The sequence below is a fragment of the Eurytemora carolleeae genome, unplaced genomic scaffold (assembly GCF_000591075.1).
Source record: "Eurytemora carolleeae unplaced genomic scaffold, Eaff_2.0 scaffold71, whole genome shotgun sequence".
Classification (NCBI taxonomy): Eukaryota; Metazoa; Arthropoda; class Copepoda; order Calanoida; family Temoridae; genus Eurytemora; species Eurytemora carolleeae.
Window position 1 is genome coordinate 426,088 of NW_019396152.1, and position 14,245 is coordinate 440,332.

General features: G+C 32.9%; 1 protein-coding gene across 1 annotated transcript; it reads left to right on the top strand.

The window, feature by feature from the left end:
* The first annotated feature begins 525 nt into the window (after positions 1-525).
* LOC111696573 (calcium uptake protein 1 homolog, mitochondrial) lies at positions 526-10,258 on the top strand. Its single transcript, XM_023466213.1, has 13 exons — positions 526-594; positions 2,575-2,713; positions 2,997-3,056; positions 3,336-3,403; positions 4,172-4,299; positions 4,716-4,828; positions 5,461-5,596; positions 6,306-6,602; positions 7,148-7,205; positions 7,871-7,907; positions 8,922-9,011; positions 9,267-9,330; positions 9,858-10,258. Exons 3-13 carry the CDS (start codon positions 2,998-3,000, stop codon positions 9,894-9,896), a joined length of 1,089 nt encoding a protein of 362 aa, XP_023321981.1. The 5' UTR covers positions 526-594; positions 2,575-2,713; position 2,997; the 3' UTR covers positions 9,897-10,258.
* Positions 10,259-14,245: the final 3,987 nt, after the last annotated feature.

The window sequence follows — 14,245 nt, forward strand, 5'->3', positions numbered from 1 at the left end:
CACAGATATTAATTTTCTGGATCTACAAAATTAAATCACCCACTCTCTGTTTTAGAATTTCACGGAGCATTGCGCGCAACAGAGAATGGCAACTGCCCAATCGATATGTCCAAATATATGCGGATCCACTGTTACAGCATTTCATAAATCAACTATTTGCTAGGAAAGAGTATAATTGTGAATTTATCTTTAAGTTTAACGGAACCGGGTTAAAGAAAGTTTAAACATCTGATCTAGATTATTCAACATGGTGGCAGAACAATAAGATAAATATCTGGCGGAGAAAGCAAAACTACGCAGTTTGCCAGTTGATGTCTGCGCCCATTCCCCCCCCCTTAAATCCTTCTCCAGNTATCCATAGTTTATTTTTATATCTAGGGCAGTCCCTTTAATATCCATAGTTTATTTTTATATCTAGGGCAGTCCCTTTAATATCCATAGTTTATTTTTATATCTAGGGCAGTCCCTTTAATATCCATAGTTTATTTTTATATCTAGGGCAGTCCCTTTAATATCCATAGTTTATTTTTATATCTAGGGCTGTGAAAAGGTCCCAGGGTTCTGCCCTTGTACTGAACAGAACTGTATTTACAGGTATTTTAAAATTTTTTTTCACATTTAAGAGGAACTGCATTTGCACTCGGTGTGTACTGTGTACTGATTTGCACTCGGTGTGTACTGTGTACTGATTTGCACTCGGTGTGTACTGTGTACTGATTTGCAGAACTCCTGACCGAATAAATAGTGGAGTTTTGTTGAGAGTGACGTATCACTTGCCACAAACTTAGATTCATAATCCCTAAATCTATGCACATGATGATGGTGTAAAGCTTTAATACTTTAAATTCAGACGGTTTGATCTAGCAGAATTCACAGTTTAAAATAAGTCTACAATATCAGAAAGCATATCAGGAATAAGGATTAGTTTGTAGCAAGAGTTAAGTTTCTCTATAAAAATCCCCAACATTGTGTTTCTTATTGTTCTTAAAATCCTGATGTTGGAATTAGAAAAGCAGACTGAATGCAAACTCTTGATGCAAAATTTTCTTGTTTGTTTGCCAAAAATATGCAAAATATTTTGCAAAGTTAAATATAGTCACATGTTCGTTAAAGATGATATATTTAAAAAGGTAAAAAGATTTTAGTGTCTCATAAAAGGGTAGGATAGGAAAGGGGGGGGGGGTAAAGTTTATAGGTTAGTGAATAGGCTTGAGTGGAGGTTTGTGATTATAACCAAATATTTAAAGTTGTTCCCAAGAGGTTGGGTGAATTTTCATGGAGTTAAAGTAAAAATGTTGTAATTGTATATTTAATTTTGATTTTAGTATATACAAGGGTTTGAAAATGTTTATTTGTTTTTATCGACACAATATTCTTTTTGATTTATTTTACATATTTAAAAGCATATTAGATCCCGAGGTTTAGTGAGTTAAATTAAAATAATTCAAGTATTTTGACACAAACCTTACTTAAATTTTCTAGGAATTTAAAATTCTTTTTGCATCAATTAAGTAATTCAATATAGACTTTTACAAGAAGACTACATTATTTCAGAAACAATATAAACTTTTTATCATTTTTAAAACTTTAAAGTTAGTTATAAACTTGTAACAGTTTTATTACAAAATTAATTCTGATAAAAAGTTTTTGCTTATTATTCGGGTTAATTGGAGAAATATTTTTTAAAACAATAAAGTCGTATAGTGTATACATATAAAATAAGATCTGAGGCCGAATTAAAAGAATTTGAGCGGCGGCTTAAATATAAGCCGCGGCTCAAATATGGTTGGTTCCACTTAAAATTCTATTCAATGTTTCCATATTTAAGCCACGGCTCTATTGAAACCGGTTTTTGGCGGATTTAAGACGCGGCTCAAATTCATAAAATTCGAACAATGGATTCAGGATGTCGAAAGGCTTTTTTTATATGTCATATTTAGATTGTCGTGATGCAGCTTAAGACCCATTTCTTTTTGTGGAATGATTAAGAACTAAGTAATTAAAGATTTGCAGTGAACAGTTTTGACCGAAAGGAATTGAGTTTTTGCCAAAAACTCCTGCTTTATAATCCCTATATCTTTGAAACCTGGCAACGTAAACAGACTATTTGAAATAGAATTTTTAGTTTGAAGTATATGAAGTCTGGGTTGTAACAATATAGAGGATAGAAAATCAAAGTTTATGGCAAAAACTTAATTCTATTTCACATTTAAGTAATATTTTTTTATATTACGCTGACGTTTGATAGATACAAACGAAAGCTTTCTTATGAAAAATAAAAGAGTTAAAGGAAAAAATCCTTTTTTTTACGAATCTAAACAAAATATTCACAATCCCATTTTTAATACCCCCCACCCATGGCCCATCTTCGTTCATCTCATGCTTTTGCAACATAATCCGTGAATAGAAATATGGATCTATTTAACGCTTTGTTAAACATATTATTATAAACAAGTCCTAATTTCAGGTTTACTGTATGGGCAGCATCCAAGCAGCATGCAATCGGCATCTTTATTGTTTGACCCCAATGCAGCAATTTTTCTAAATCTTGTAAAAACATTTTGCATTGTTTAGGAAATAGGCAGCATCAGAGGGAGCAAGGGGGCAACAGTGGAAATACGGGAAATGGTGGCAAAAACTACGCGAAATTTGCGTCGACATGCGTAGCATCAGCTGCTGCTGTAGCTGCTCTATACGCAGCTTCTAATTCAAGGTAGAGTTTTGCAGTATATTCATTTTTTAACTATAGATTGGTAATTATTTGGAACATATTCTTTGTATATTTTATAACAATAGTTGCAACTTAAAAGTTTACCAGGGTTTCTTGTTTTTATAGAAAAAATTTGACGGAAATACTTGCGGGTCATGTTCTGCACAACTATAGAAATACAAAAATTCTTTAATTTGCTTTCTTTATAAATGCAAACATGAAGTATCAAAATTACGTAAAAAAATAGTAATTCATTTTTTTCATTTTTTTATGAAGTATATTTTAGGATGGAGCTACTAGCAGAATCTGCAGAAAATACCTTGGTTGCTGCAGAAAATAGAGTTAGGTTAGTTTTTATTTCTATTCCTTTTGAAAAATTGCAACATCTTTTTTTCTTGTCTTGTCTTGCCATGCCTTACTCACGTTTAATGTTATTTAATTTAAACATATTAAACTAAAGTAATTTGAAATCTTTTATCTTTCAATCATCACTTCTTTAATTGAAGAGGTATTGAGCAGAACATTATGTTTGAATTTATGATTTGTAACCAAATAAATTTGTTTGTCTCATTCTTGTTCGTAAAATCTAAGTTTTGATTGTAATAGTTTTTCATTTTTTTTTCAGACAATTCTCTACTCCGGACAAAATATTCAACTATTTTGCTTCCTATCAGTTTGTCAACAAAAAGAATGGTAAGTCTGATTTTAAAAATAGAATTGTGTGTTTAAATTGAAACATACAATTATTAAAACTGAAAGGGAGTGACGGGCAATGTCATGGTAGTTGAACCATGAGAATGTTGTATTGTGGAGAAATTTTTTAGGATTCATTAGAGACATATAATACATTTTAATGATGTGTAATTACAGTGTTTAAGCGCAAAGTTGTCGTTCAAAAACATTTCAAAATCTTCCTTTGTGTCAATAATTACAAAATAATATCAGTATCTTTGACGTGTTATTAACACTAGCGTAGTTTTAAGTTTTAACGTAAAAAAAAATGTATTTGAATAAATTGCGTAAATGTTCTTATTAAACTAAACGTTCATTCAACACAGTTGTTGAACATTTTAAGTTCAATGTCTAAAACTGGTAATACATACCGAGGGCCCCAAAAAAGCCATAAGTAGACGACATTTAAGTAATCATATGGTATTTGATGTTGTTGTTATTAAGCAACTAGAACTTTGCCAGTAGGTTGAAATCAGTTTTTTATAGGAAAGGGGTCTGTATACACTGCACAACTCCTGTTTTTATGTTTATTGCACTATTTAATGCCTTAACTTCAGTCGTATCCATTTTCCACAGTTTTATGGGTCTTATGGTACCAAGGATTAGATAATGAGAAAAACGTTGTAATAATTAAAAAATTAAAGATTGTTCATCACGTTCAGAGACATAATTTCTCATAATTTTTTTTATTTTCGCGAACACTCCCTTTAAACCTTGTTGCTACTGTAGGACGAAAGAGTATGATGATGACACCCCTTGAGTTCTACAGCTCCGTGACCCCGGACTGCAGGAGGGTGCACGGTGTAGGACCAGGAGTTCATGTTGAAGTAGATCAACAGGAACTAGACGATGGCAAGGTTAATATTTAAATACTGTTACAATACAAAAAGTTACATTTTTTACAATTGCACGTAATATAAATACATTTAATTTCTATAATTACACTTGCTATAGTTAAACTTGCTAAAATCACACTTGGCATAATTACATTTGCTATATAATTAAACTTGAATTAAACAAAGGCATCTTTATAAGAAGTAGTTATCTTGTTTGTCGTTCTTTGTGTGTACATCCTTTCATAGCTCATAATCCTCTTGACCGATTTGTTTCAAATTTTGATTTTGGAACTTGTAAGAACCATAGGAATGCTCCAAGCTAGTTTCAAAATATTCTAATCTTGTTAGGTTGACTTTAAAACAAAATTAGTTTCCAGGCAAAGCTGGCTTCCTAAGCCAATATGAATATAAACTAAATTGTTCTAAATTTATCTAAGGTTGTAATGGAGAGGTCCCCTATATCTGGAAGTGTTCTCAATGAGATCGGAAAACTTGGTTTGCTCTCCTACCAGGACTTCTGCTTTCTCTTAGCTCTCATCTCTACACCTAAGTAAGTTGAAGACTTATTCAGCTTTGTAAAATTATACTGCTGTTGACTCCTTCTCATCATTCAGTTAAAAAATTCCGCTTCGGATTTTGTATAATTGTTTTAAATGATATTCCAAAACATTTTAGAAAAACATTAGCTTCGACATTTCAAAAGAAAAAAATTATGACAATTATTCTATACTCTTTCTGATTACCACCATATGTTTGATACCGTGTTTCTCTGTTCATTTATACATTACATTTTAAATTCAAATCAAAACTTGCCTTACTTCTGTTTTCTTCATGATACAGTTTTTGATTTTCAATTTTTTAAAATCAAAATAATAATGTTAGTTGTGACATTAATTTTCGTTGATACAATGATAACCAGAAAACTGTGGAATAGGAAACCTGAATTAATGCATTAAATAATTGTATTTGATGTTGTTACAAAGGAAATTATTTTTTATAGTAACTTATTATATCACTTACTAAGCATGAAATGAACCTTTTTACGTCGCACAATTGTTGTTCATTGCACTATTGAAATTCATAAATTGAGTCTAAAACTCGCCTGTATATTCCAAAGATGTCTGGTTATTACTGTAAAAAAGTATTTTTATTCTTAAAAAAAAAACTATACAATTCATTTAGACGATACATTGAGACTACCTTTAACATGTTTGATGTAACCGGAGACGGACATATTGAAGCAAAGGAGTTTGCTTATGTCAGCACTAAGATGGCACACAAGTCAGGGGGATTCGGTTCATATACAGATACAGATCAGGAAAAGTCACATTGATGGAATTTGCGAAAATATTTTGTTTGTTCGAGCAAGGAAACATAAATTTTGAAAAAAGTTATGCTTTTAAATCCAGGGACTGCAGAAGGAATTTCAAGTGGGCCGTTGTCCCATTTAAAGAGTTGCTTTATCTGATCAATAAATAAGAATGAATTGGGAAATGTGAATAGGGTAAGAACTTAATTTATGTAAAAATAACTTTGCAGAAATTTATTTTCTATTGCAAATGATTGTTCTGTAAATCCTTTGGATCTTAGTAAAATTTTAGTTAAGAAACAAATGAAATATGTTGATGTCCCATTGGACCATGCATGGAAAGTTCCGGTTTTACAAGAACTTTTAAATACAAGAACGAATAATTTATATGTTGAAGGATTCGATGATTACGTAATAACTGAAATGATAAATATGTTATGTAATGAGTAATGATCAATGTCGTCTATTTGTGCATAATTTTGCATATTTTTCTCTTTTCTTTTGGAAACCTGTATTTTCAAAAATGTATTTAAACAAATTTAAACTACACCATATATATATGTATTTATATCTTTGTGTGTGAATAAATCTTTTTAATTATAAATACAGGGTCACTTGAACAGACCCATTAAGACACTTTTTTTGTTCATCAGAAATTGTAATGTTTTATCTTTGATTTTTACTCTGTTTAATCTTCTTGACTTTAATGTTGATGCAGGAGGAAATATTGGCATCAAGCTCAGGTCTGTTAAACTATCTATTCGGTAAAAACCGGGACCAGTCCCTTACCAAGGAGAAGTTCAAGAAGCTGCAGACGGACTTGCTCGACGAGATCGTTCAGCTGGAGTTTAGGGAGTACGACACTGAGAACACAGGACGTATTTCCGAAGCTGATTTCGTCAACTTCCTTCTCAAGAACGGGAAGCTGATGCCTAAGAAGAGAGCGCAGTTGATAAAGAAGGTTCAGTCCAGATGGCCGGCTAAAGGAAGAGGTGTCTCACTTCCATCATTCAAGGTATATTTCCCACCCCCTCCCCACCCTACAAATTTTGTTTACGATTTTTATTTTCTGAGATATATAGTCTTCTTTAGTTTTCTTTTTTTGGAAATGGCAAAAATGCAAATTTTCAAAAGTACGAATTTTTACGTAAAGAACGGATTTTTTCGCTCGATTTGGGTTTTAATCTATTTAGAGTCTTACAAATGAACATCTAAAAGGTTTCAAACCAAATTGCAATGTTTTTAATCACCTAGTATTTCTGCTCAATTGCAAACATATTGTTTTTTACCAACCAAAACCACTTTTTTAAAATTGTTCTCTGTCCCTTCATATTTTGAAGTTGGTTAGTATAACGGGTTCATTCCATTAAAAGTTAAAAACATTATATTTATATCCATCTAGATGATATTCTAAAATTGTATAATTTTAAACTACAAAATTATGCAGCGATGTTAAAACAAGCTAGCATTTGTTCATGAATATCATTTCAGCGTGAGATGCAGAAAACTTGATATTTCAATGAATTTTTAGAACTTTTGGCCAATAAAAATTATGTTTAGAGCTTCTTTATGGTTCTAGCAGGAGGACAGGAACTGGAACGAGCTCTGTTCTTCCTAGGTCAGTTTAAAGATTCATTTGTCATATAAAGAAATAGAGTTTGGTAACAAACTCTAATTTTCTAATCTCTTTGCAACCAAATGTCGTAGACCTTAGATATTTTAAACTATGACTTCTGTTATTTGAAATAGTTTAAGTTTGAAATATGAAAGGTTTACACCATCGAGATGAAGAGAAATGGGAATTATTATAATATTTCAATTTAAAAAAGGAACGAGCAAACTGATGACCCAGATTTTATAAGTTTGAGTAAAGTGAGAGAGAAAAGGTGAGAGAGGGGGGAGATTTATAATTCTAACTAAAAATGATGATGAGAAGCTGTCTAAACTATGGTACTCAACCAGACAATGTTCTATTGTAAGAAGGGTAAACAAGGAATATAAGGATGCTCACATATATATTTGTTTGTTTTCTATTGTATTATTTACCACCCAATGTACTGCTATACAGGGATATTTAATATTCAGAGATCAAATTTAATAAATAGAGAGAACTAGTTAAACCACTTACTCTTTAATATAAACTGTGGTAGTTCCAGATTCACTATTTCAATTGCGTATAGATGGTTTTCACACATTAATATCGTAATTGTAAGATCAAGTTTTTATTATCTCACTTAAATGTCGTAGGAAGATGAACCTATGTAAAGGATTGTGTTTATTTAGATGTTGAAGGAACAGGAGTTGACAAGGAGGAATTCAGGTATAAATATATAGATATAGACTATATTAAGAATACATTTATATATATTTATACTATATACATTAATATATGCCCCTAAACTAAGCTTTCGGTGCGTACTGCAGTAATATGGTGACACTGACTGAAAAAAATGGTGGGCTTTAGCGGAGAGTAATATTTTTTTGATAGGGGTCGACGGGTGGAACTCTAAGAGAAACAAATACAGGGTACAGAAGTATAAGATGTAATAGCAATAAGATATAGTCCGGGGCAATGAGTGGAACAGGATTACTCCAAGCTAGATAGATATACCTGGTCACAGGACAAGCTAAGCGGATACTGCAAAAATCACTTTTAAGTGTCTTAATGAATTATTGTATTATAGACAATCATGAGCGGAACTAATTCCAGTATATTATGAGGATAGGGCCCGCCCGGTACGAATTTAGTAGAGGATTTACAATCACCGACTTTCATTGATATGAGTGGGGTGAGACAGAGAGGGTCAGGATAAGATAGAGTGGGACAGGAACGGCTGGGGAAGGAAGGGACAGGATCGGATAGGCTGGGACAAGTTGGGAAAATGGGTGGGATAAGTTAACAGGTTGAGACAGGATGGAACAAAATTGGACAGGAAGGAACAAGATTGAACAGGAAGGAACAAGATTAGACAGGAAGGAACAAGATTAGATAGGAAGGAACAAAATTGGACAGGGAGGAACAAGATTGGACAGGAAGGAACAGTATTGAACAGGAAGGAACAGTATTGAACAGGAAGGAACACGATTGGACAGGAAGGAACAAGATTGGACAGGAAGGAAAAAGATTGGACAGGAAAGAACAAGATTGGACATGAAGGAACAAGATTGGACAGGAAAGAACAAGATTGGACAGAAAGGAACAAGATTGGACAGGAAGGAACAAGATGAGTAAAGATGGGGTTTACATGGACATTGACGGACAATATCTATTTGGATGAAAGGAATGCTAACAGTTTTGAGAATTGAGAATTACTAATGCTCGTTATGTACTCAGGAAGATCTCCTCTTGGGTTTCTCAGACAGAATGCAGTGATCATGTTGTAGAACTGATCTATGAAATGCTGGATGATGATGAGGATGGAAGGTAGGGATCAAAAGATGTAGCAAAAATAAACATAAAAAACAATTCTTTAAAATGAAATTGATTATTTGCTTCAAACTCTCACGTTGCCTTGAAATTTTTAAAACCTAAAGACCTTTGATATTTCCAACTACGATTTTTAAAAAAGTTTCAAATATATAAGGTTTACACTTTAAGATATAGGGATTAGAAAATTATAGTTTGTGGCAAGTAATAAGTTCTTTGAAAACTTTTTTATTGATACAACTTTATTTCTAGATTGTACAGAGATGATATTGCCCAGATTCTGCTGGATTGGAGACATTCCAGAGGATTTGCAAAGGTTAGTTTTTATCCGATTGCCCAGCTGGTTAGTCAGGTTGTTCAGCAGGTTGGTCAGGCTGGTCAGAAAGTGACTCAGCGTACTAGTCAGGCTTTCCAGACTGGCCAGCTGGTTAGTCAGGCTGGTCTGAATGGATATCTGGTTATTAAGAGTTGTCCTACTGACCAGCTGGTTAGTCAGACTGGTCTGAATGGATATCTGGTTATTAAGAGTTGTCCTACTGACCAGCTGGTTAGTCAGACTGGCCAGTAGTACAACTGGCTAAACAGATTTGATAGATTATAACGCAGGCTGGTAGAGGGTCTGGTGGTTTTGTTAACACAAAGAAACATTGCAAAATCAATTGATTCCGAAAAGAACAATATTGAAAAGTTAATCTGCATTCAATGAAATACTAAAAAATTATTTATATAATTTGTGTTGATTTTCCAAAAAAAAATTATTTAAATAAATAGCATTAATTAACAATCTTTTTTTAATCTTTAATAATATAATTCAATAATCTTAAGCTTAAATTTTGTATGTAGGGAGGAATTCAGGTTTCTCTGGGACAGCTCAGCATTTAAATCTTCAGTAAGAGGAAGCTACAGAGACGATGGGTCATCTTCACTCTGTCTTGAAGATATATCAAGGATATTAGTTTAAAAAGTTCAGAGGTTGTTTTTAAACAGTTCAGGGGTTGTTTGTAAACAGTTCAGGGGTTGTTTGTAAACAGTTCATCGGTTGTTTGTAATCAATTAAAGGTTTTTTGTAAACAGTTCAGGGGTTGTTTGTAAACAGTTCAGGGGTTGTTTGTAAAAAGTTCAGGGGTTGTTTGTAAACAGTTCAGGGGTTGTTAGTAAACAGTTCATCGGTTGTTTGTAATCAATTAAAGGGTTTTTTGTAAACAGTTCAGGGGTTGTTTGTAAACAGTTCAGGGGTTGTTTGTGAACAGTTCAGGGGTTGTTTGTAAACAGTTCATCGGTTGTTTGTAATCAATTAAAGGTTTTTTTTGTAATCAGTTCAGGGGTTGCTTTTAAACAGTTCAGGGGTTATTTGTAAACAGTTTCAGGGGTTGTTAGTAAACAGTTCAGGGGTTGTTAGTGAACAGTTCAGGGGTTGTTTGTAAACAGTTCAGGGGTTGTTTGTAAACAGTTCCTGGGTTGTTTGTAAACAGTTCAGGGGTTGTTTGTAAACAGTTCAGGGGTTGTTTGTAAACAATTCAGGGGTTATTTGTAAACAGTTTCAGGGGTTGTTAGTAAACAGTTCAGGGGTTGTTAGTAAACAGTTCAGGGGTTATTTGTAAACAATTCAGGGGTTGTTTGTAAACAGGTCAAGAATTGTTTATGAACAGTTTGTAAAATGACTATCCTATAGTAGATAATTTTTATATTTTCTGTTATATCGTAATTCTCAGGTCTTAAATTTTGTTTATAGTTTCGATGTTATATGAAATAAATGTTGTATTTTACATATTGTAATTGTATGAGCTTTTATTTAAAGAATGATTAATCTTTTTACAATAATTGAAATTATGTTATTTGACCGGACGTCTGAACTTTTATAATGTGAATTTCGGGATCAAGCATTGCTCTTTTATGCATACCAACGGATTAATTTCCTCTTTAGTGTGGTCATACCCTGCAGTGATAATATTAATTCAATGGTGAGCATTTATCCTCTAATTCCAAAGCACCCACTTTGGATATCGAAATTAAGCATTCAAAACTATAACACCGGTATACTCGACAGTGTTTTGTGAATTTTAAGTACACACTAAAGTGTAACGTATGTACTGTACATACATCTTTCCATCTTTCCTTCCTTATATTCAAGTTGTTACCTTGTCTAAATGAGAAGGATGGGTTGTGTATGTACATACATCTTTCCATCTTTCCATCCTTATATTCAAGTTGTTACCATGTCTAAATGAGAAGGATGGGTTGTGTATGGTCGAGTAAACATGAATGCGACAAAAGCTGATGTTTTCTGGCCTTAATATCCAGACTTAAAGGCTTGTATGGGCCAATTAAAAGGCTTGGCAAGGTGCTGACAGATTTACAAAAGATTTAGTTTAGAATAGGATTTTATGGGTCATTATAAACCCTTTAGGCAGGGTATACAGGCATTCAGGCATATATGCATATACACACATATATAGGTACACAAGCATATATGCTAACACACACAAGCATATATGCTAACACAAGTACAAGGCGATGAGGTATGTTCATGGTACAGGGTGAGACGATTTGAAGATCGTTTTCAATTTTTGAAATAATTTGCGGCATTAGATAGATGTTCCTTGATGCATTCAACAACCTGCCTAACGAGTAAACAAATGACACCAATATCTGACAAAATAGCTTAATAAAAAAAATTGGAAAATAAATCGAGACAAACTAGATAAAAAACATTATTTAGACAAACAAACAAAATTGCCTTAAATGAAAACATTTGTTTTCTAGACTAACAAACATCAAAAATTCCTCATATACAATCATTTATCTTAAAAACAAACATGAAACTATCTCACAAACAATTATTTATCTGACAAACAAACGTAAAAACTAGCTCACAAACAATCATTTATCTGAAGAACAAACATGAAAACTACCTCACAAACAATCATTTATCTGACAAACAAAGATGAAACTATTTCACAGACAGTCATTAATCTGACAAACAAACATGAAAAATTCCTCACAAAAAATCATTAATTTAAAAAACAAAGATGATAAACTACCTAACAAACTATCATTAATCTGGCCATAAAAGCTGAAAAATACCTCACAAACATTCATTTATCTGAAAAATAAACATATAAAATTTCTCACAAACAATCATTAATCTGACAAACAAACATGAAAAATTTCTCACAAACAATCATTAATCTGACAAACAAACATGAAAAACTCCTCACAAACAATCATTAATCTGACAAACAAACAGAAAACTACCTCACAAACAATCATTAATCTGACAAACAAACAGAAAACTACCTATAAGTTAAAAAACAAAAAGCAAATAAACGACCTAATAACATGGTGGTAGAGTAATTAAAAAAAATTAAAAAAGAATTAACAACATTCAAATTGACTAATAAACATTTATTAGCCCAGCAAATGATGAATAAAGTCCCTTGTAAAACAATAATGATTAAAAAAACAAACATTTAAAAATATAAATTACCAAATTTGTCAAACAATCACCCACTGAGGCCGAAAGAGATATGTTCTGAGATACAAAGATACAGGAATTGAACGCCTACTGAATAATAAGTACGGAGCCAACTTTTAAACAGGTCAATATCTCATTTCATCATTCATAAAGAGGGGAGGGGAGGGAGGGATGCTGGAAGTGAGGCTGAAGATGAGAAATAAAGAGGGAAGTGAGAATAAAAAGAGTAAATAAGAAGGAAAGTGAGGATAAAGATGTGAAATAATGAGGGAAATGAAGAAGGAGATATAAGGAGAGAAGTAAGGATAAATAGGATGAGGGAAGAAATGAATAAGGGAAGTGAGGATAAATGGAGGAGGAAGGAGGGAAGTGAGGATAAAGAGGATACGGGAAAGAATAAGAAAAGTGAGGACAAAATGAGGAGATGAAGAGGATGAAGGAAGTAATAAGGGAAGGTATTAGGGAAGTGAGCTAGAATAAAGGGGATGAAGGAAGGAATGAGGGAAGTAAAGATAAAGAGGAATGAGGAAAGGAATAAGAGAAGTTAGGAAAAAAGGAGAAAAATGGGGAAGTGAGAATAAAGAGGAGGAGGGAAGGAATGAGGGATAAAGAGGATGAGGGAAAGAATAAATGTAGTGGGGATAAAAAGGAGGATGAGGGAAGGAAAAAAGGAAGTAAGGATAAAAGAGAAGAATGCATGAGAGAAGAAGGATAAAGAGATCAGGAAGTGAAGTTATGATAATAATTTATCCCGCATTTCCTTTTTTATCTTCGAAAAATTCCTTCAGGTTCTAAACGTAAGAAAATTTCTCTGCTAGATCATCTTCAGAAGTTTAAAGCCATAGTTAAATGTGCAGTGCATCCAGTAGCCTTGCTAAACATCATAAATCTGAGGTAAATTTTAAAACAATAGTTCTAACCTGCAAAACTGCAGCTTAAAGTATTTCTACCCTATAGTTAGGTAAATGGTACAAAATGATGTATATTGTGTTATTCTTTAGAGGTTAACCAACCCCGTATACCTTTAACAGAAATATATCTTCGTGCACATGCAGTTTATTCTAGGTTACAAACTCAGAAATGCTTAAGAGAGTCAAGAGAGTAGGAAGAAGGGGAGATAGAACAACAATAAGGAAGAAGGGGAGATAGAACAACAATAAGGAAGAAGGGGAGAGAAAACAACAATAAGGAAGAAGGGGAGAGAGAACAACAATAAGGAAGAAGGGGAGAGAAAACACCAATAAGGAAGAAGGGGAGAGAGAACAACAATAAGGAAGAAGGGAAGAGAGAACAACAATAAAGAAGAAGGGGAGAGAGAACAACAATAAGGAAGAAGGGGAGAGAGAGAGAATCATGTATGCCCTGCGTTAAATGCACTAATAAAATCAAAGTTCCTGGATATTTATTAATACACGAATGATATTTCTTTCTGATGCTTCCAGCAATTTTAAAATCATAAAAAGCGTAACTTAATAGATTTTTAGGAAATGAAAGAAATAAGCTTTATTCGCATTTTAGCCAATTTCATTCTGCCCCTTTGTGTTGCAATAAATCTGGTTAAGAATGTGTGTGTGTGTGAGATTACTGAACAGATTACTGAACAGATTACTGAACAGATTACTGAACAAATTACTGAACAGATTACTGAACAGATTACTGAACAGATTACTGATCAGATTACAGAAAAGATTACTGAACAAATTTCTAAAAAGATTACTGAACAGATTCCTGAACATATCACTCAACAGATTACTGA